General features: G+C 47.4%; 1 protein-coding gene across 2 annotated transcripts in view; it reads right to left on the reverse strand.

Annotated features, from left to right (window-relative positions):
- The window catches only part of SPECC1 (sperm antigen with calponin homology and coiled-coil domains 1), a 98493-nt gene that overhangs the window by 47208 nt on the left and 27433 nt on the right, over positions 1–23852 (reverse strand). For both annotated transcript variants that reach the window (XM_066636531.1, XM_066636533.1), the window contains exons 2-5: positions 14790–16351; positions 9435–9642; positions 6488–6561; positions 4700–4878 (exon numbers count right to left, since the gene is read on the reverse strand). In XM_066636531.1, coding sequence (XP_066492628.1) covers positions 4700–4878; positions 6488–6561; positions 9435–9642; positions 14790–16351 — 2023 coding nt within the window. The remainder of the gene's footprint in view (positions 1–4699; positions 4879–6487; positions 6562–9434; positions 9643–14789; positions 16352–23852) is intronic.

The raw sequence follows: 23852 nt of genomic DNA on the forward strand, positions 1-23852 counted from the left end.
ACCTTCCTTCACCAACCTCTTACCCAAGAGGACCAGCAGAACTACCTGGCAGCTGCCAAGTTCCAAGGAGCAGCTAATTATTGAGAAGGAGGGGGGGATAAACAAGCAGCTTCTTCAGACTCCTTTTGGGAGCTGGTGTTAAGCGAGAGCTGGGCAGCCTTCATAAGCCTCTGCAAGATGGGACAGCTGCAGCACACAGGCATGGAGGGGAAGGGGACACATCAGCAGACGAAGACCGACGGATGAGAGGGCTTAATACACAGACACAGTACAAGCTGAACTCTAGAAGAGAGAAAGGGAGGTTAAAATAAAGTATACTGCAGCTCTAAGAGCAAAGGGATGGAAGCAGGTTAGCAGACTGGGGGGCTGCTTCCTCTATAGGGTTTAGAGTGCTCACCATTGCAGAATCTCTTACCTTGAGTTCAGGTGCATTTTGGAGACCTCATGGGTCCGGCATGTTCACTGGCTGCTCTGGAAATGAAAGAGGGCTGTGGGGTTTTTTTTAGCAGATGGGTGAGGGGTGAGGTCAGCTTAGAAAAAGGTTGAAGGAAAAGTGGCTTGAGCTACAACTGGGAATCTGGCTGGCTCCAGTCGTGCGTTCCAACAGAGACAGATTCCAAAGAATTTTTGAGGGGAAAAGGTCTTCAAAGTGGGAGCTGAACCCACTGGGACCTGCTTTTGCCATACAAGGCTGGCGCTTTGCACCCTTCGTGCATGTGATCTGGCAGGCTCCAGGTCATTTCTTTTAGTGACTCAGAGTGGAACTAGGGCTAGTTCTCTCGACAAATATGTGACGTCAATTCCATATCTCAGTGGTTACCACACTTTTTCAACTGGTGGCTTCTTTGACCCACTGGGCCATTGGCTCCAGCTTTTTTTTTTTTTTTTAATAGGTATTTATATACCGCCTTTCTTGGTCTTTATTCAAGACTTTATTCAAGGCGGTTTACATAGGCAGGCTTTATTTAAATCCCTTATTAAATAGGGATTTTTACAATTTGAAAGAAGGTTCTTTCTTTCAAGAACCACTACATTCAGGTGTTTCATTCCGATCTGGCTTCACATTCTGGCCTCCATCCTCCCACGCTCAGAGCAGATGGAATAGCTCGGCTTCAGCTTGTCAGCTGCTTCAAGGTCGCACGGTGCCGGTGGCCTCAAATTGGCGACCTTGTGGATGTTATCTTCAGGCAGACGGAGGCTCTACCCTCTAGACCAGACCTCCTCCCCTCCTCCTGGAGGGACCTCCAGCTCCCTATTAGGGCAACAATCCTATACATTGTATAGGGTGGTGGGTTTTTTGCAAGTATTTTGTGGCTCCCTGGCTGGTTTCAGCAGCTCCTCAGGGAGCCATGGCTCACAGTTTGGGAACCACTGCCTGCTGAAATTACAGAGACTGTGGAATTTGGCAGGGAAAGAAACACACCTACAGGGGAAGGTTAGCAGGTGAGAATAAAGAGGTTTCATTCCCTTGTGCCTTCTGATTCTCCCCTTGCAAATACCTTCCTTTCCTAGAAGTGTTCCAAACACAAACCCAATCAGACTCACCAGTTTTGCACTCTGGCTGCAGGGGGGAAAAACTCTTGGACATGGTCATTTGCAGGGCAGAATTGGTGAGTGGATATGGGTTAAGCACTCCCTCCCACATACTGACTCTCCCCTGAAATAGCCTGATAAGGGAAACATGGAAGTCAGGAACCCTCTTTTTTTGTTTCTGGACTAGCAATCTAATAGTAATAGTAACATATGCATAGAAGTAAGGGGGGCAAGAATACTGTATTGGGTGCATAATTCAGCTCTCTGGGCATCTTCACTTCCAGTTAAAACTGAGTATGTTAGCACAGCCCTGGTGATGGAGGGTCAATGTCTGTCCCCAGACCACAAAGATAGACAGGAGGCTGGTCTGTCCCGAAGACAGGTTGAGCCATACCGCTATTCTGCATCATTATGGTGCATTCTAAGGTACATGGAACAGGCCTCTTCCTTGGACAGAGAAACTCAGCAAATGCTTGTGATTCCAAGGGAGGGAGGGAGGGAGGAGGAGTACCGCAATCTCCCCATCAAAACCAGAAATAGTGCTGGCACTGGTCGTTGTAGGTGATGCTGTTGGTTCCACAGCGTCCCAGAGTGATATAACAAGGAAGCCAGACAGATGTGAATGAGCAAAACCAGAGACAGACAGACAAATCTGCAAAGCAAGACTCCTTAATGAAAAGCACGTTCTTTCGGAGAACAGGATTCATTTCCACTTTCTTCTCCTCTCTCACTTTTAGGTTTGTCTCTTTGGCAAGACCAACAACAGTGTGCCCTTGCTGGGAGCACTAACAGGTGGAGGGTCTCAACATGTACATACACACTGGGGCTTCTTTATACCTGCAGAGAAGAGAGTGTGACCAACACACAAAGATATGTTGGGGGGAATCTCTTTTTGGAAGAGGGTGTTCAGATGGCTCAAACTTATGAAGAAGTACAGCCAGATTGGAGTTCTATTTGGGGTGTCTCTTCATGTCCCTTTGAATAAAACATTAAATTCCCACAATACAAAATAGATACAATCCCAATTTCCCCCCAAATCCCCAACATTCCATCACACTCAGCAGTCACCAAAAACCACAAACTAAGATGCAGCTGATAGGAGACTAAACCTGCCCCACGTTCCAGACACTTGGTCACCAATGGCAACCATAACCCACCCCAACCCATCAGGGTCCACAACTGTCTTTTTCTCTTATATGGCTGCTGTCCCTCCCGTGAGGAATGAGGTGAGGGTGAGAAATTCAGCACTGAACTTCAGGACATTGACAATGGAGGACAAAATCCATTGCTGGTTCCAAAGAACAACACAGATCCTCCAGGGTGATGAAGCACTCTTGAAAATCGCAAGTCGGCCTCCCATCACACACACATAATTTTCATCGGACAACAATAGGCATTCCAAGCATATGTATTGTATTTTATATGCATGGGGAGTTTATTTGAAACTGTTGTAAAGAGTCAGATCTGTGGCCTGGGTACCCCCTGCACTGTCTAATTTGACTGGCAGTAGTTTTCAAAGGTCTTTGGCAGAGAGAAGTCTCTTCTAGCCCTGCTACCAGAGATCCAGTTTTGGAAAGAGATGCCAAAAATTGAACCTGAGACCATTAGCCTAGAGAACATGTGCTCTGTTTCTGTGTGATGGGCCTTCTCAGTGCTATAACCCCACATACTTCTTAGGTTTCTTGGAGAAAGCATATGATACAGACACCAGATAATTTCTCGGCCAATCATTAATAATAAATTTATGAAATGATGTGTATCTTTTTAGCAAAGCAACTTCAACTGCCACAGGTGTACGAAAAGCTTTAGAGTTCTACAGAAACCTCTGTCTCACTGGAACCCTTTTCTCACTGCCAGGATAAGCACGGGGAGAAATTTGTGACAGGGACAATCTTTTCAGCCTGAGTCAAGGCTTCAGAACGATGGAATGTCACTCTCTCCATTGTTCACAATAATACATTCTTCCCATACCAAGGGGTGGTTTTGTTCCGAAAGCAAGCAGAAGAGCAGCATGGGAGAGGCAAGGACAGGCCTGGCTCTATTTCCATAGATCCTTCTGCTCCTGACCACGCATGCTGCACACACCCAGTTACCCCTGTCACTTGTGGCATCCATGAAATATGTGAAGTTGTTACAATAATAAAGAGAATCAGACCTTTCAGCACGTGTAGAGTGCCACTGCCTCATCAGTTAAGACCTGCAATTAGCCCACAAGCACCTGGGCTTCCCATTTGGGATTAATTTCCCAAACTTCTGACAGCACAAGCACAATTTTAATTGGAGGCACTTATAAAGGTGTAAACAATTGCCTGTCCTTATAAAAGAACCCTCACCCCCACCCCATCAAGTTTTTACATGAGCTGCAAATGTGGGCCTTCCTCCCAACTGAAAAGAAGCTAGAGCAGTGATGCAAGTAGAGATGCAACAGGCATCCTCCTCTGAGGACTTTCCTGCACCTCTGCGCTAGGAGCAACTGAAAGATCACTTCACCCCTGATAACGAGACAGGACAGAATCAGTCACCTCCAGCAGAGACTGAGTACAAGGAGGTATGGCTAGGGCATGAATCATACAGAGGTAAGCCTCCTCTGAGGGAGCATATGGCATTCAAGGCAGATAGTGTGGGTTTATGGGCACATATGAACCTATCAGGTTGCCTTATCCTGTGTCAGATCCCATTTAGGACAGTGCTGTGCTGCCTACACTGGTTGCCAAAGGCTCTCTGGGGTTTCAGACAGAGAAGGGTCTGACCCAGCCCCACCTAAAGAGGCTGCCAGGATTGAACTTGGGACCTTCTACTTGCAAAGCAGGAGCCCTACTTACTGAGCTAAGGTCCCCTCCACGAAGACTGTATCATTTGAACCTCAGGCACCTCAAATACTGAAAGATTCAGCATTGGGTAGCTGCCTTTGATTCTATGAGAAGTGCACTGGCAGGGTAACTGCATATACTTGGGGGACTAGGTGAGAGAAGGGTTACTCTTCAAGGGTTCTGAACAGCATGCAGTACAAACAGTGCCAGAGGACACATTCAAACAGAAGGTGACAAAACCTGCTAGAGAAGGTGAGAGAGAGACAGTATGCGCAAGGCTAGGGGAGCAGGAAACAATGTGCAATTTCCATGCGTATTTGTGGCTTCAGAGAGATCCATCCTGGTGCCCCACCAACCTGCTGGCTCCTTGTGCCTCCTCCAGCTCCTTCTGCAACTGGGCGCTCCTCTCCTCCTCTTCCAACAGCTTCCGCTTCACCGTGCGCAACTCCTGCTGTGCCTCGCACTTGATGTCATTGGCCACCACCACAGCGGTCTGCAGGTCAGCCTGGAAACGCCGCCACTCTTCTGTGTCATCCTACACAAGAAGAAAAAGCAGGGTCTGAACTTCACTTGAGAAAAGGACCAACTCCAGAAGGCATCAAGATTTGGCTGTGTTGGGGGGGGGGGAGGCTGGCACAGGGGGCACTGCCCCAACAGGATCACAATTCATATCTTATACACAGCACAAGATCAGAAGCCACATAAGAAGCTTTGATTTGCACACACAGCGTTTTCCACATCTCAGTGGCTCATAGCACATCTCAATGGCTACTAGCCATGATGGTGATATTATTGCCTGGTAAGTTTTTTTGGTTTAAGACATGCAGGGAACATACATGTGCACACATGTATGTGGTGCTGGGTGGATACTAAGAAAGCCCAGTCCAGGCTATTAGCATGGCTATTAACAGGACTGATGGCAAGAGACCTCAGGTCCACAGACCAAGAGGAAGGTCACAGTTTTAAACAGAGCAATTACATCCTCCCCCAAATCAGGCTGGCTTAGATGGAGCCTTGCTTGCTCCAAGAGTGACCTTATCTTGCTGCAGCAGTGAATTCAACCCTGTGACAAAAGCCATCTCCTAGGAGCTTCCTGACTTAGGAAAAACAACTTGGTAACAAAAAACAAGAAGGATCTCTAACCCTAGCTGTCCTCACTAACTCCATGATTAAAGAAACAAGGAGGCAGACTAATGAGCCAATGGACTCCCTGAACCAGCTACTGTACCCTCAGCCAGGTGCAAGGAAAAATGCAGCACCCACTAAGAACTGGGAAAAACCAAGGGCCATCACATAACAAAGAAAGGTCCCTTGATGAGCGTGGTCACAAAGGATCCCATAGTATTTGATGGGTGAAAAACATGGGTCACTAGACCCTCATATCTTTTGTCCTTGCCTTCATCCTGCCTTACTGTTGGTCTGTCCTATGTCTGATCCACTGGTAATGCATGAAGCCAACCCCAATGCAACTGCAACTCAAGGACTACTGTGCCAAGCTGGCAACTAGAATCAGTAACCTCATTTCTATCTTCATTCCAGCCTTACTCCATGCTTCTCCCTCTGGGCACAACCAAAGCCTCTGGGCCTATACAGGCAGGGCAGCCAGCTTTTGTGGGCCTCACCGAGCGTCAAATTTGTTTCCCCATCCCTATAGTTGTTAAATTATCCCACATAAAATTTGTTTTATTGCACCACGCACCCTTGCCTCCTCCTTCTTTCTCAGCTGAACTACTGAGCTGTGCTATTTGCCACCACATAGCACTGCCAGAGAAGAATAATGCTGCTGTCTGGGTGTTTTCACAAAGCACAAGCAGCATCAGTGCAGAAGGTGGCAAATGTCCCCCCCCATCCCTTGTCCATTCCCCCATTTTTGGATCATAAATTGGAAATTAAATGCTTGCAATTCTAAACCTGCTTACTTGAAAATTAACTCCACCAAAACCAACAGAACTTACTTGAACAATATCATCTGCAGACAGTTCTACCATTACCAAAGAGAGCTGGAGGTCATTAACAGTGGCTGGGGAGTAGGGGACTGAGAGAGTTCTGCTCTCCCGCTGGAGACATTCTCCTGCATAAGACCCAATGGGATGAACAGGAGCCAAGGAAGAATGCTACCCCTGCAACAGTGGTTTCCACCTCACCTTGATCTGCTTGTTCAGGGCCTTCAGCTGCCTCTCCAAATCCAACTTCTGGTCTTCTAGTTTCAACAGATTACCTGGGAAGAATGGAGATGGCAAGGGTCATCCTTTTACATGGTACTTTCCAGAATTTCATAAGCAAAAATAATAATTAGTACCATACTCCCAAGGAGCTTACAATCTAAAAGGCTCTTAAAGGTGGAAGGTTTAAAGAATAGTTCCTTCTTTTGATTTCAACCCTAAATTTGCTATCTTTACAATGACATGGATAGCTCTCTTTTTCATGTTGCCCTCTTGGTACAGCTCAACAGGCTAACATGTCCCACTTCTGCCAGCAGATGGCACTCTTATATTCCTAAAGAACATATGCTGGCCCCTGGCCCTGTTCCAGAAACATTTTATGTCCCATGTGTACATCTACACTATAAACATTTTCCATAACCCAAAATCAGGAAGTTCTTTCCTTTCAATTTGTAGAAATATTTTTATATGTAGTTAACATTTTATTGCTATGAGCGTTTCACTCCTTGTTTGTATTTCCTAAAGAAAAAAAATGTGATTAAACACATGGGTATAACACAGGAGTGGGCAAACCCCGGCCTGGGGGCCATTTGTGGCCCTTGGGGTCCCAAATCCAGCCCGCAGGGAGCCCCTGGTCTCCAATGAGCCTCTGGCCCATGGGAGACTGTTGGAGCCCACGCTAGCCGTGACTGCTGGTCGCGACCACCAGACATGAGCTGCAGGCCAAGATAATAGAGCAAGGCCTTTTATAGTTTCCATGTGTTTTCTGCTTTTCCCTGGGCATTATTTTAATCCCTCCCCCAACTGCTTCTGAACAACTAATGTCTCCATGTGTTTCTGGCTTGGTCCATATGTATTCACTGTGCAAGAGGTGTGTGGCAAACAGTTCATAGTTCTCATGTGGTTCTACATGCCTATATTATACAGGTGCAGCCTATTTATCCACGGATTTTTTTATCTGCAGATTTGTCTCAACAAATGGGGTGGGGGTACTGAAAGTCACATACACCTTTGCCTCCTTTGCCCTGTGCTGGCATCTCGATCCATTTCCAGGCAGCCCAAAACACTGCAAAAAGGCACCACCTCGCCCAGGTAGGGAATAGCCCTGGAGCCATGGAAGAGGTTTCCCTTTCGAAGGAACAGTAACATTCCTGGAGCCCCTGAGATAGCCGAGGCTGAAGAGAGGGGCAGAAAACCCTGTGCAACCAGAACACATGCAGCGAGGTGGAGCTCTCTCTCTTTCACTCACACACACGAGAGGGCAGGTGTGGTAGCAACAGAGGGGATTGCTTTAAAAAACCAGGGAGTGTTTGCTGAATTCCCCCCCCCCATGGTGCAGGCAATCACAAGCAAACCCCCCCCCCCCCATGGTGCAGGCTATCACAGACACAAGCAAGCCTTCCCACCAAGCAAAGCATGAGATTTAGCCTACAATCCTCTCCACACTTTCCTGGGAGTAAGCCCCATTGACTGGAATGGGGCTTACTTCTGAGTAGAAACGCAAAGGGCTGGACTCTTAAAAGCTCAGCATTCCAACTGTGAAAGAAGCTGGGCAGCTGGCAATGGGGAGGACTCAGGAGGGGGAGGAGAGGCGATTGCTTTAAAAAACTCAGGGAGTGTTTGCCGAATTCCCACCCGCCCCCTTAGATGATGCAGGCTCTCCTGCTCCAGCAAGCCTTCCCAAGCAAGCCTTGGGAAGCCTTGGAGAGGCAGGTGAGGATGAGCAGAGAGCCGGACTACAAGTCCCAGAATGCTCCGGGGCAGAGGAGCTTCCATGATGGCAGTGGCCAGGGAGGACTGCAGGGGTGGCAGCAGCGAAGAGGAGGAGGAGAACCTGCAGCGCTGTTGGGAGGCCACCTGGGACACAGAGGACGAGGCTTCCCAAGCAAGCTCACCATTCCAACTGTGAAAGAAGCAGGAGAGCTGGCAAAAGGAGGGCTGAGTACGGAGCAGAGGGAGGGGATTGATAACAGTTGCCTTAGTTTCCTTCCATCCGGAAGTGTCAGGTTGCAGCAAATTTGCGTAACTCTGTGGGATTTAGCAGAACGCGTTTTTTGTTAATCGCGCCGAGTCACGGAACGGAACTAACGCGGATAAATAGGCTCCACCTGTAGTTCTCATGTGTATTATAAAAACAAGTTCAATGAAATTCATTCACTCATATAAATTCCATCTTTAATATACTCATTTATGCAAATTTATTCAAATTTGAAATGTAAATTAATTCTTTTATTTCCCAGCCCCTGACACAGTGTCAGAGAGATGATGTAGCCCTCATGCCAAAATGTTTGCCCATCCTGATATAACACATGAAAATAAATAAATAAATAAATAAATAAATAAATAAATAAATAAATGTGGCCAGCTGGTTTATCAACGTTACTCATGACAGCTGAATGGAACCCTCATGTTAGGAGGCAGTTCACCTTTGAGTGCCAGATGCTGGGGAGGGCATGGTCTTTTTTATGAGCTTCCCAGAAGTATTTATTTGGCCTCTGTGGGAAATAGAAACGTTGGACTAGCTGGACCTCGGTTAGATCCCTTTTCATCTTCTTGGCAATCCACTTTGGAGGGTGGGAAGGGAGGGAAGGGAATAACAAACCTCCATTCTCCCCCCCCCATGACCATGCTGCTAAAACCAATTTCTAAGGGCTATAAAATATATTAAACAAAGTGAGGAAAGATGCAGTTTCTTTAACTTCTTTACCAACAAGCCTAAAATTGATCTTACCAAAATTATCAAATATTAAAGCTGAAATTTGGAAAATTTCAAAATTCAGTATCAAAAATCTCACCTACCCACCAAATGACTGAACGGAATTACTTCTCTTCTACCTGGCAGGCTGATCAAGTTTCTCCCCTACCCAAGCCCCTCTTGCTCGACCGTCTCTACAGGCCGCCCCCATCCATGTTCATTCATTCCACCTACTTTCCAAGTCACTGATGATCTGGTTGTTGTGCAGCTTGACTGCTCGGTGCTGCTCCACTTGGTCCTCCAGTTCAAAGATGGTCTCCTTCAGATTTTTGATCTCAGTTTCACTCTCGGACATCTTCTCCTGCAACTTGAGGCTGGCTCGGTTCAGTTGCTCTGCCTGCCGGTCGCACGTCTCCTTCAGTTGCCCGTGTTCCTTCTCCAACTAGATAAAGAGGAAAAGAAGGGAGCTGAGAAATTGCACCAACACTGTGTGTAGGTCAAATTTTAGAATTCATTTCGCAGATATGTTCAGCTTTACTTTTAAAGATAATCACGTTTCTAACCTTTATGGTGGTGCAGGTTTGCTTGAGAACGGGAGGGGGGATGATACTTGCCTAACTGAGCAGCTACAAGGATGGCTCAATAAAATTCCTAGTGCTTGGCGATGGGTAGGGGAGCAGGATTCAGAACCCTATACAGTTCATTGTTACATGCCCTGACCAAAATCAAAATGAAAAAATGCAGCAAAAAAATAATTATGCAAAGTTGTCCGATTTGCATAGGTTGCAAAATCTCACTTTCCTTGGCACAGATGTTGAAATGTCTGAGAACTTAAATAAGTTGAAATAAATAGCACTGAGAACTTAAGATAAATAAGCACTGAGAACATAAGACCTGGTTTGAGCTGCCATCACCAAAGTCACCAACTAAAAGAATATGGATCAGGTTTATGTAACTTGGGGAGTGATCCTTGTGCCAGCCTGGGAGTGTCACAAATGTGGCGTAAAGCACATCTGCACTCACCTGGGAGTCGGGGAGACTGACGCAAGGATTTGCTGTGCTAGATCCAACCTCCCTGTGCTGGATCCAATCCCGGCAGGGTAAGTTTGCATCAGCCAAGTTCGGCCGACGCAGGGATCGGGGGTGTGTGGGGAGAAGGTGGGAGGGAGGCGTTTCGGGGCAGGGTGGGTGGAACTATGGGTGGGCGCGCAGAGCCAGGACTAGGCAGTTATGCCGGATCCTGATCCCATTCCCGGGTGGCCCAGGGCAGTCCCAGGTTGCTTGGATTTGCACCACCTTATCAGGTGGCACAGACCCGAGTAAACTCACTGGGGCCACTGCAGCGTGACATGGGGTAAGGGGAAAGGATTTCCCTAGCCCAGTGGTATTCAAACTGGGGTGTCGTGACCCCCCAGCCTGAGGGCCCTGGCCTCTGCCCCCTTAAGGGGTGGGGGCGGGGGGAAGGCAGCGATGTGATCCCCAGGATCCAGGATCCCTAGGACTGCATTGCTAATGGGGCTGCAGGGGTGGGATGTACTCACCAGTCTCTGCAGCAGCCTTCTCAGAGTGCAAGGAGCCCTGCGTGAGTGCCTGCAGGGCTCCCCAGCTGCTTTGAAATGAAAGCAGAGCCAACGCGCTCCACTTCTGGTTTTGCAGGTGCTCGCGCAGGGACTCCCTGCACCCTGGGAAGATTGCTGCAGGGACTGGTGAGTACATCCCAGTTCGTGCAGCCCCTCTGAGCTGCGCGATCCTGGGGATCGCATCGCTGCCTCCCTCTGTCCCCTCAAAGAAACTCCCAGAGAGTTTGAGGACCACTACCCTAGCCTCAGGCTGCACCGCTTTTGGCCCAAAACTTGCGCTGGATGCCGTGCAGGTTTGCTGGCTCCAGTGCAAGTTAGGATTGGGCTGCCTGTGACCCACCAGGGCAAATGCCATTCTTCAGCCATGAATTATCCACCAGGGCTTGATTAACTTCCTGTATTTGTAGTTTGCTTGAGGCGTCAAGAAGCATGTGAAAAAATAGCGCTGGAAAGGCCCACGAGAAGATCTGCATTTGTAAATACAGGTTGGGCACCCCTTATCCAAAGTGCTTGGGACAGAAGGACAGAGCTCACTTAATGCTCAATGCATACAGAGCCTCTTTCCCTTGGAGGAGGGAGCTTTCTTCTCTTTCCGATATGTTGTCAAGAAATGCTTGTAGTGGGATCTCACTTTTCAGTGGAGGGGAGTTTCGTCCCACAGTGGCAATTCTGAAACAAATTTGGTAACTTATGGTCTAATCCTATCCACTGACTAGCAGCAGCAGACACTGTTCTGCTGTCATAAAAAGGCCTCTGATGCAGAGCATGCCACCAATGGCCAATTTTTGAGCCACACCACAAAGCAACAGCAGCATCTGTGGCCTGTCCCATGGCCAACGACCTGCTCGGGGGCAGGCAAGCTGGTGTGGGGAGCAGGTTGTGGGTGGGGAAGGGGAGAAACACAGTGTGTTAGGGGAGGAACCAGGGGGCAATCTGGTGGCAGTTGTGCACACTGAATCTTATCCTCTTTTTCCAAAACCTCCCTGCCCTTTTCCTCTCCTCACCCATATACCACCAAAATGGCTGGTTTATGTCCAAGGAGACCCGTAGGTAGCCTGTAGGCTCACACAAAGGTAAGTAAAAATATTTTTCAACTTAGTTCCTGTTTGCCTTCAGGTTGCCCTCTCCCCACTGCAGCATGCAGTGCACATCTTTTTTGGAGTGGTTCCATGCCACAGCATAGAACTGGGCTCTCAAGGCATTCGCAGCTTTCTGCACGCATCTTATCTCCTGCACTTACTCCAAACCTAAATCTTGCATCCCACCTCCCCACTAGATCCAAATTCACCAAGTGCTTTTGAGTGCTGTGACTGCCAACTCCTAACTGTTGTGTCCCAGCTTTCCATCCTCCAGCAAACCTCTCCCTCCCTCTTGATGGAACATTCTATTCTGCAAGAAATTTCCTTCCTCCCATCCAGGCACATTACAGAGGACAATGCATTACATGGGTGTCCCCTGCTAACCGCTGCTTGTGCTTCCAGTAGACTGTCTTAGAGAAGACAGGCACGGTGTCTGTCAATGGAGTGGAGCTGGGGCCCAGGCTTGGGAGCATACAGTTTCCATTTTGGACAACCTCCATTGGTTGCCATTGTGTTTCTGGGCTCTGTTTGAGATGTTGGTTGTTACATTTAGAGCCCTTAATGTGAAAATGTGAAATAATGGCCTAGGACCAGGATATTTGAAGCACCATCTCCCCACATTTGATTTTTCATAATTTATCCTGCCCTTTCTCCAGGGAGCTCAGGGTGGTTTACATAGTTCTTTCCCTCCTTTTGACTTGGCAACAACCCTGTGGGGTTGGCAAGGTTGAGAAATTGTGACTGGCCCCAAGGTCACCCAGGAATCTTCATGGCTAAGCCGGGATTTGAACCTGGATCTTTCCAGGTCTAAGATCAGAACCACTGCACCATAACAATCTGTCCATTTCATTCAACATCAGAGTTCCTGCTCCATATTCTCCCTTTTTTCTGAAATTCATTTGAGGAGGGAGGGATATGGGTCTTTAGAGCAAGAACCCCAGACTGTGGCTTTTCATTGGCTGGTCAAGATGTTTTTTTGCTTAAGCAGTCATTGCAGTTAAACTAATACTTTCACATGTATCTGATTTTTCCAGAACAGTGTTGGGCTGCAGTCCTATTCCCGAGAGCACATCCCATTGGACAAAAATGGGATTTACTTCTGAGCAAACGTGCACACGAATGTGCTGTTGGTCTCTCCATTAAATTGGTTATCTGGTTTGCGGTTATTGTTTGACTTGCTTTATGGTCTTTGTTTATTGTGATATTTTTGATTCTCTTTATTCTTAAATTTCTTATTTTAAGCCACATTGGGGACCAATTCAGAGGCAAAAGGGTGGGGTACAAATCACTAGCTATAAATAAATCCCTTTTTTTCTCTGTTCCAATTTTTCTGGTTCCAATCTGGATATCTGCCTGCAGCAGCTACTTGTCCCGAGGAAGAGGTTGTCACTGGCACCAAAGTGATACAGTCCAGACAGATTGACCACCTCTGCATGAAATAGGCCCATGTGCAAAATAAGTCAATAATAAAATGTTGTGTTTTGTTTTGCTTTTTTTTATAAAAAAGCCCTCCCAGCAATAAACATCCAAGTGAAAGCAAAATACTGCATCAATTTCTCCACCATTTGTCATACAGCTCAGCCTCCAGTGGGCTCTTTGAAACCCCGGGGCACCTCCCTCCCTCCTCTCTTCCCTGCTGCAGTCACCACCACCACTGGCCAAAACACAGTTAAAGCTTTCAGTCCTTATAAGTCAGGTGCTGATTTCTGGAATGTCCCTCTTCCTCTGCAGCAGCAACAGCTCTTCCCGAGGGTCACTCCCCCAGCCGGTGTGGGGACAGTGGAGGTTAACAGCAGGCCTGGGTTACAAGTCCAAGGCGCCCCAAGAGATTACCCCTCCCTAGCAAAAGCACCTGGACTCAGACAGAAAAGCAAGCCAGTAACGATGTCCACCTGCTTGGGACTGGAAGAGGAAGCACTGAAGGGCTGAACCAGGAAGGAGGAAATTGCTGGGACAAGTTATGCAAATAAATGACTCTCCCACTAAAACACAGAGTAGAGAGAGCATGTGTAAACGAGTACATTGCTGTAATGCTATGTTCCCTCAAATTCTGATCAGGGAATTATTGATGAACGTGAACTGGAAACCACATTTTGAATTATTCAACTCCCTGCTTCCGATATGGGGGGCCTGGGCAGTTCCCACTTCTGTAAGTTTCTGGTCTAGTCATACAGCTCGTGCCATTGGTTTAGGAATTGTCATAGGGTAGCTACTTTCTACCTACTAGTTCTATCACTGTGGGTTCAAACCTGGATGGAACTGCTACCCAGGTAGGGGTACAGGATACAGAGGGATAAGGTTGTAACAGAGAGTCAGGGACAGAGCACATGTCCTATTTCCAGGTCCTGTTTCCAGGCTTTGGCTTCTCCAGGGAAAAGGATCTTAAATACTATGAGTAGGAAACAGTCTATGCAAGGAACCTTGGACAGCTGATACTGGAAGTCAAAAGTAGACAACACTCTCACTGGGCACTGCTGAAAGTCATTAGTCAATCGAGGCTGCAGAACAGAAAAGCGAAAGTGGCAATAATTACAGAATTCAGCATGACTCCAGGCCAGAGAATCCTGAATCTTTTACGAGTACTTTTGTACTTTTGTACCCTCTGTACTCGTATAAATGTAGTACTCTTGCATCTTCCCCTCTACCCTAGCCTGCCTTTCACCACCAGACCTCCCTCTCCCTTTGGAAGAGATACTCAGTTTTGGCTCTGGCCTGCAAATGGTCATTATAGAAACCTCTCACTGATTATGCCTTGAAACTTTGAATCAACACCTTGTGGGGCTGCCCAGAAAAGTTTTCTCCCAGTCCTGGAAGTATTCAAGTCTGGTTCTTTCTTGGCTACCTGCAGTCCCTCATCAACAGATGTCCCTAAAAGCAACTCAGGAGCCCCATCACTCAGGGAAGAGAGAAGCATCACGGCTATATCTTACCTTGACTAGCTGTCCCTGCACAGTCTTCACTTCACTATGGGCTTTCAGTAGTTCCTGTCTGAGCTCAGTACAAGCCAACTGTAACTGATCTTTCTCCGCCCGGGCTGCTTTCAGCATCTCCTGGACTTCAGAATTGTTTGCGTCGCACCCCATCGTGTCAATTGCAGCAGCTTTTTGCTTTGCACTGTCTAGCTGGGACTTAAGTGAGCTGCTCTCTATCTTCAGCCCTTCCAAGGAGACCTTGCAGTCCTCTAGAGTCCTCGCCAAGGTGGCACTGCTCTGTCGCTCCGCTTCTAGGTGGACGCTCAGCCTCTCATTTTCCTCTTTCAGGTTCTTGATGGCTGCCTGAGCATCCTGGTGTTCCCGTTCCAAGCTCCGCAGGCTGCTGGTCAGCTGCTGCTGGATATTCAACATCTTCTCCCTTTCAAACTGGGCCTTCTCATGCTGCTCTGTGCACCTCTGCTCCAGCTCATGGATCTTGGTGTCTCGCGCTTTGCTCTCGTCGTTCTTTGATCGTTCTTGCAAGAGAGCTACCAGTTTTTCATTCTCCTGGCTCAGCTTCTCGGCTCTCTCCCGGTGCTGACAGAAAGACGTCTCCAGCATGGCTTTCTCTTCAGCGAGTTTCTCATTCTCAGCAGTCAGTTCTTGAACCACCTGCTGCTGATCAGAGAGCTCCTGTAGTGTGGCCTGAAGTTCTTCTGCCGTACAGTGATGGTTCTCTTCCATCCTATGGATTCTCTCTGTGAGGGAGGCCACAGAGAGGTCACTGACATTGTTGGGTGAGCTCCCCGAGGTGGAGCATCTGGACGTCTTGAAGGGGTTAGGGCTGGAGGAGGCTGGCCTAGAAGGGACATCCATGATGTGTTCAAAGTCGGAGGCATCAGGAGACAGGGAAGCCTTGGTCACGTCACTGCTGGAAGACCCGGAGTTCCGTAAAGGAGGCCCATTCACATGTTGGCTGCTGTCATCCGCATTGCTGTGCAGGGGGTGTCTAGTTGGACTTCCAAAGCTAGACTCTTGAGTAGTGGGGGTTGGGAGGCTGCTGTTTCCCCCACTGCTACTCAAGTTATCAGAGAGTGGTGACTGCTCAATGTGACTCAGTTTCTCTTTCAAGAGGCGATTTTCCTCCCCCAGGCTCAGGAGTTCTCTCTGAAAAGTCCTGTTTTTTTCCTGAAGAGCTCGTACTAACGGTTCTACATTGGCTGGCAATAATGGCAATGCGTCTGCGTTTTGGTCCAACAAACTGGTGATGTCCAAGCTGAGCGAGTCTTTGTCTTGACGTTTCTTCAGCTCACTCCGGAGTTTGGTAATCTCAGAATCTTTTGTTTTGGCTTCAGCCAAGAGCTCCTTAACCTGGGACTCCAGAACAGCCTTGTCCCCAACTTCAGCCTCATTCTTGGACTTGAAGGAAGGCCGCAAATGCTTGGTGGGAGTTGGTGTCCCAGATGAAGTTGGGCTGGGTTGAGTCTTCCTGGGTCGCAGAACAGCTTTCTCTCTTGCGACAGCTGTTGGCAGCTCCCGAGGAGCTGGAATTCCAGTACGCTTTGATGATGGAATAGAACCTAGATAAGAAGGAAAAGGCAATTAAGCTATGAAAGAACGTCTGTGCCTAAGTGACATGACTGAAGGACCAAAATGGAAAAGACAGATGGAGGGCAAGAAAATTCTCATGGTGCGAGCTCTGATCTTCCCCTGCCCTATACAATAGGAACCCAAAAAGTCAGATTCACCACCTCCACTCTGGTCCAAGGATGTTGCTCTGCCCCGTTTTCAGATTCTGAAGATTCCTTTGGCGGCCCTGCACACAACAGTCAGCATTTCCCCCTCCTCTGTCAGAGCCAACCTCCTTAATCCATTTTTGCAGGTGTACACATTTGGTTCCTGTTGCCTATATGCAAAGTTGGGCAGAAATTGTTTAAGAACCACAGATATTCACCTATAAGTTGATCTTACAGATAAGACAAAGGCAGGCTTTGAGATAAAAATCATGGAATTTTTTATGACTCCTGGATAAGTCAGGGGAGGGGGCTAAACTTAGGGGGAGTGGTCTGACTATAGTTTTGTCTGATTTTACCAGAGGCCAAATCCTGAAAAATCCATGTTGGCAACCTTCAGTCTCAGAAGACTCTGGTATCGCGCAATGAAAGGTGGTTCTGGAACAGCGTTTAGTGCGGCTGAAAAGGCCAATTCGGGAGTGACAATCCCTTCCACACTGGGAGCAAGTGCAGTCTGTCCCTGGTCTGTCTCCCTGGCTATGGGCCTTCCTTCTTTGCCTCTTTGCCTCAGACTGTTGGCCAAGCGTCTCTTCAAACTGGGAAAGGCCATGCTGCACAGCCTGCCTCCAAGCGGGCCGCTCAGAGGCCAGGGTTTCCCACTTGTTGAGGTCCACTCCTAAGGCCTTCAGATCCCTCTTGCAGATGTCCTTGTATCGCAGCTGTGGTCTACCTGTAGGGCGCTTTCCTTGCACGAGTTCTCCATAGAGGAGATCCTTTGGGATCCGGCCATCATCCATTCTCACGACCCTACCAGTAATGGTAGGCAATTATAATAGGTACGTACCAGAACCTAAGAACTGTACAGTCCCTAATTTAATAAAAAGATCATAAGATACATTTTTATTCTTTAATTTTTTAAATTCTGGTCTTCACAACCTTTTTGTAAACACTATCAGAGTAAGTGCACTGTAAACAAATACAGATCGACAGGATCTTTAGGGGTGCTTGAAAAAGAATTGAATAATGGCAGAAAAAGGCAAGTAGTGCTCCAGAATGCTTTGCAGGGCCAGCAAGGCAGGAAGGGAGGTAGCTAGTTAGCTGTGAAAGCCCCACCAATAGCTAATATTTGGTGATCAATTCATGTATGAATCGGTGATTGAAAACCAGCACAGCTTGAAACATAATATGGAAAGTGATCAATCATCCAGAATTTCTCAGGACACTTCTTGTGCAAAACAGTGCAAAGGCAGAGTCTTCTTCAAACAGATAAAAAGAGAAAACACTGTGATAAATACATGAGTTTTTATACAGGGGAGATGAGGGTTTATGTTATTAATATTAATTACAAATATTTTGCTAATATGAGAGGTACAATTTATGGAAATGGGCTGCCAAGGGGTATGCAAGTGAAAAAGGTTGGGATCCAATGCAGGAGAACCATTAATCAAATTCTTCTTGAAGGTACCTGGTGTGTTAAGCCAGAGGCTCAACATATAACATACAACACATAACTGGGAGTGTGCAATTCAATTCACTGTGGAGAGACAAGCAACAAGGAATGACTGTGAACAAGTGCAGCTGCACACAGTTGCAACCCCATTTACTCAGAGGTAGACCCACTGCTTTCCATGAGTGTTATTCTTAAGTAATGGAATTAGAATTAGGTGTATGGAATTAAGTAATGGAATGGAATTAGGTGTATGGAATTGTAGACTGGGACTCTGTTTCAAATGGACATGAGGATTACATCCTGGTTTTTTTTGTTTTTTTTTTAAAAAGACCTCTGCCAAGCGTTTGCACAATGGAATGAGGCTGCAGCAGGGCATGCTAAAGAGAAAGAGGCTTGCTTGATTTCAATGGAAGCCTTGTTTTTTTTCTGCAGGAGGAGAATAAAAGGTTAACTTTGGTTGCAACTTTGCTCTGGAGGGGTTGCCTTGGAGATTAATAGCCCTCTATTGCCTTCTCCCTGGTGCTTTGCTGGCAACTTGCTTGAAAAGTCCTGAACCCCTGAGTGACCTCGAAGATAAGGTAAAGGTGCTGATCTAAGCTTGATTTACTGGCATAAATTTCTCGAGTATCTACGGTAGCTAACACACTCACAGAGACCTTCAGTGAATTCCAGATCCTTGCTGGAGCAACATCTGAGCCCTCCATATTATAGCATCCAGTTGCATTCCTTTGTTTCCTCTCAGAACTGTCCAAGTTCCTGACCAGCTACAAGAGCTCTACCTCTGGTTGAGTCTCTGACTCAGAGAGATTAGCCTGAAACAAGATGCAGTACTACAAAGTCTTCAGCTGGGATTGAGTATATTGTCATAAAAATGTTTTTGGCTTGTTCAATAGCCATTTCTCTCTAGATTGCTGTATAGCAGAATGTTGGATGATAAGCTCCTGAAAAATGACCCTTTGATGGTCGGTAGCCATTCCAAGCTGGTGGAACATGCCCCATATCTCACTTAATCGGATGTGGACTGAAAGGACTCATTAATGGGTCCATACATTCTGGGTAATGGATATGCTCCTGGAATTCCCTTGCATTTGTCAGAGGCTGCAGTAGTGAATCCCGGGGCATCCTTATTCTCCCTTGCAATAATGTCCTACCCCTGACACTGGCAGGATGCTGATGGTGAAGCCACTGTTCTGCATGGCTCCTCCCACATGGCATAGGGTAAAGGATGCATCCATCACGACAGCATCATTTTGCAAGGCACAATCCAGCCTTGCACTGTGTGGCACTGCTCAGTAATCATGTTAAAAAGATATTGGAGCTGCTGCACTAATAAATATAGGCATGTGCCACTTAACAACTGTTTGCTTAACAATGGACCGCATATACGACAGTGATCAAAGCACAATAAAAATGCTCTTAATGTGGCAATCACATCTCCCATAGTCTGCAGCAGAGTGTCTGTTTACACAACAGAGAGGCTCAAAGCAAAGAAAGAAGCAATCTATCTTTAGTAGCCTAGGCAGCCAGCTATTGTCTGGCAGGGAGTGCTGTTTACACAACAAAGACAAAAGATTGAACGTTCACTTAATGACCTAATCGCATAAGAACAGGGATCGGCGAACGTATCCCCATTGTTAAGTGGTGCACACCTGAATTGGAAATTGCACTGTCAGGATGTACAACAGGATGTACAACAGTGGGGTTCCTCCCACTGCTCAACCTGTACATTATTAACTACTATATACTGCAAAAGGCACGGTTATGTTTTCTATACTCTCTCCGCGTAAGGGAAACTAGTAAAGCTACCCTTGAACTCCCTACTGCTCAGGGAAAGGAGGAATACAAAAAACAGTGCAAGGAACATTTGCAAAATGAACGCCTATCCAACATTCCAATTAAGCATTTGGACTGATCAAGCTCCTAGCATCACAATGTTAACCAACCAACATAAACAACGAGGTCTTTGCTTATTTTAATCACATTATGTGCAATGAAACAAGGTGCTTAATTGCAAATCCTATCAATTCATTCCAAGGAGTGAGCATCTGCTTTTTCTCCTCAAACTTGCAAACGTGTCAGAGTGCCGGAAATTAAATCATTTGCATTTAAATCAAGTACAGCTGAAGATGTTTCAGGAGAAAGGGAACAAAGAGGCCAGTGAGTACTGATAATTAGGAGGCTAGGTTTCTACACAAAATGAGAAGTGGGGTGAATTTGCTGCAAAGGGGCAACCAGGGTCACTTACAGAGATAGCTTTTTCTCAGGGGGAATACTTAGGACCCAATCCTATCCATGGGATACCCTGGTGGACCGTGAGGTCTGACATCATATCCTGCAGTTCACCAATACAGCTACTTCTTGGATGGAGTGCAGAGTGTGGATGCTGGTGCAAATGCTAGGAGGCTGTACGCTATCAGTGACACCCCACTGACTGGCTGCCGATCCAGGTATGTTAGTAGTGAGGGTGGATCAGAGCAGATCCAGGGCAGGATCAGGCTGGAGGGTGGATCAGGACAGTTCTTAGTAGCACTGACACATGCCAGATCCAATGTTCCCATTCCAGGCCTGACATACTCTCTTGGTCCTAATAGATCTATGCCACCAAAATTGACCATGGTGTCCTTCTGGGATGGTTGGCTGAGGTGGGGATCGGGGGCACTGTTTTGCAGTGGTTCCGGTCCTTCTTGGCCGACAGGTCCCAGATGGTGGTATTGGGGGACTCCTGTTCGGCACCCTGGCCCTTGAGGTATGGGGTGCCACAGGGTTCTATATTGTCCCCCATGTTGTTTAACATCTACATGAAACCGCTGGGAGAGGTCATCCGGGGATTTGGAGTTGGGTACCATCAGTATGCTGATGACACTCAGCTCTATCTCTCCTTTCCACCTGACTCCAGGGTGGCTGTCTCTGTCCTGGAGCGTTGCCTAGAGGCAGTTGGGATCTGGATGAGGGCGAACAAGCTGAGATTAAATTCGGACAAGACAGAGGTCCTCCTGGTGCAGAAATCCACAATGCGGGTGCTGGACTACCGCCCTGCTCTGAATGGGGTTGTAATCTCCCTGAAAGAGCAGGTTCGCAGCTTGGGGATTCTCCTGGACTTGCAGCTCGTCCTGGATGTCCAGGTGTCGAATGTGGCCAGGGGTGCCTTTGCCCAGCTTTGGCTGGTGCGCCAGCTGCGGCCGTACCTGTCTCAGGCGGATCTGGCCACAGTGGTCCATGCCATAGTGACATCAAGATTAGATTACTGTAATGTGCTCTACGTGGGGCTGCCCCTAAAGACAGTCCGGAAACTACAACTAGTGCAGAATGCGGCGGCTCGTGTAGTTGCTGGGGGTTGGTGGTTTGACTCTGTCACGCCGCTACTCCGGCGGCTCAACTGGCTGCCCATTCGTTTCCGGGCTGAATTCAAGGTGCTGGTTATGACCTTTAAAGCCCTAAACGGCTTGGGACCAGCGTATCTGAGAGACCGCCTTCTTCCGTATAATCCGGTCTGTTCCCTAAGGTCATCAGAAGGGGCCCTGTTGGTTGTGCCGTCATTGAGAGTGGCGAAGGGAATGGCAGCCGGAAACAGGGCCTTTTCGGTGGTGGCACCTGCACTATGGAATTCCCTCCCCTTTGAATTGAGAGCAGCTTCCTTACCATGAACGTTCCAGCGGGGCCTGAAGACTTTTTTATTCAGGACAGCCTTCGAGGCACTATAAGGGCTGTTTTTATCACTTTATAAATTATGTCTTTTACTGCGTGCTTTCAATCTGCTGCTGTGTATTTTATCTTGTTTTAATTGCTTTTAAGTGTTTTGCATTTTTAATGTTTATCTATTGCCTTGCATTTTAACTTGATTGTTAGCCACCTTGGGTGCCCTTCAGGGAGAAAGGCGGAATACAAATCTAATAAATAAATAAATAAATAAATAAATAAATAAATAAATAATAAAATACCAAGGTGTAGATCTGACTAGGCCCAAAGGGACCCAGGCAGTAGCAGAGGATGCAAGTAAAAGCTGCTGTTGTTGTTTTTCTATACTTCATCAAGCTGGCCTGGGGCCCTGTTGGCGAATGGCATTTGGCAGAGGTGGCACTGACAGCCCTATATCCTGCACGCCAGCAGGGGATTGGACTAGGCTGTTAGGCTTATAATGGGAAAGTGTTATATCGGAACCAAAAACCAAACAGGATTTTTTTTAAGGAAGATCTTGGAGGGGAGTAATTGAAGTTCTTAATGCCCTGTGCACATCTTTAGCACATTTATTCCAGACCCTAGTGGCACTAACTTACCAAATTTTACAAGTGTGTATCACTTAATGACAGGGATATGTTTCCCGATGCCCATCACTAGCTGGTGGTGTTGTTAAATGAAAAAATACCTACAGGTACTTACCTGCTCTGCCACAGCTCCCATGTAGCCGACACAGGATGGAATGCCAGCCAGAGGTCTCCCCATGGCCTCCTGAGAGCGCTCAGAAACGCCGTTCCCTACTGCTCACTGGTTGCCCCACCACCATTGCTCATGCATCTGAAAGTGCTGACTGCTCCACTGGCCAGATATTGCCCCAGAAGGCATTGCGCAGGGCCAGCTGGGTGGCATTCCGGCTTACTGCTGGCTCATCAGCTGGCCCTGTTCAATGCCTACTGGGGCAATACCCAAATGGTGGAGCAGCCAGCACTTTTAGGTGTGCAAGCAGCAGCGGCTGCAGGGCAGTCAGTGAGCAGCAAGGAATGGCCTTTCTGGTGCCTGAGCAGCAGCACTGGAGCAGTTTCAGAGTGCTGTCAGGGGGCTTATTTAGACAGGCAGACAATTGAGGGTCCATCATTTATGTAGCCCATCACTGATTAGAAACATTCATCTGCAGCCTCACTCAAGTTGGAGAAGGTTTTCTATACTTCGACGTTTATCTATTTATGTCCTGCCCTTCCGCCAAGGAGCTCAGAGCAGCACATGTAGTCTTTCCCTCTAACCCTTTTTATCCCGAAAGAACCCTGTGAGGTAAGTTAGGCTGAGTGAAGGTGACTGGCACAACATCACTGACTGAGAGCTTCATGGTTGAATGGGGATTTCAACCCAGGTCTTTCCTAGTCCATACTCTAAACCAGTGATTTTCAACCAGTGTGCCTGTCGTAAACTTAGGGGCGTTTGGGGTGCTCAGTGTTCTTGGTTCTCGAACCCTAAAGCCCTCAAGGCCTCCCTGTCCAGTAGTGCTGCCACCACCCTGTATGTGCTAGTGCCTCAGTCTATGGACACTGAACCCTCTAGGCTTAACTCTATCCCTTGCAGACACTGAGCTCTTTCTCCAATTAAAGCTTCAGTCCTCAAGTTACTAGCCCTCAATGAGCACTTGGTAGCTTGTTGAACGGCTAGGCAGGATTCTGAACCTTTGTCCCCAATAGACAATGCAACAACTTTCGTTTGTTGTTAAACAGAAGAGATTTTCGTTTATTAAGTATACAAGGTTACATAAGGCAGCACATGCTAGAGGCATAGACATCTAGGAAACATATTAGCAATAAAATAATAAAGCTAGCTGGCTATCTCTATTAATCCCTAACTCTCATCTGGGTCAGCTTCTCTTGTAGATCTCTTAGCTCCAGGCAACCTGTGAGGCCAGATGCCCATGGTGGACAATGGAGCTCATAGCGTGCAGGATGTTGCACCCAAAAATTCTGCCCAAGAAGAACCGCACACACCCCTTGGGGCACTCATTAGTATACTTCTTATGCTAATAGTACTGAGGTGACTTCATACTTATTTAGGCTGTCCAATCAGAAACTTTTGAGGACAGAACCTTCTCAGAGTGGGTCTGGTTGCTAGCCCTCCTAGTTCTTACCCCTCCCAACTGGAGATCCATAGCTGCATTCCATTCCGCTTGATCAGGTGCCCCTCAGTCTACTGAGGTGTTAAACA

The sequence above is a fragment of the Tiliqua scincoides genome, chromosome 8 (assembly GCF_035046505.1).
Source record: "Tiliqua scincoides isolate rTilSci1 chromosome 8, rTilSci1.hap2, whole genome shotgun sequence".
NCBI classification, from domain to species: domain Eukaryota; kingdom Metazoa; phylum Chordata; class Lepidosauria; order Squamata; family Scincidae; genus Tiliqua; species Tiliqua scincoides.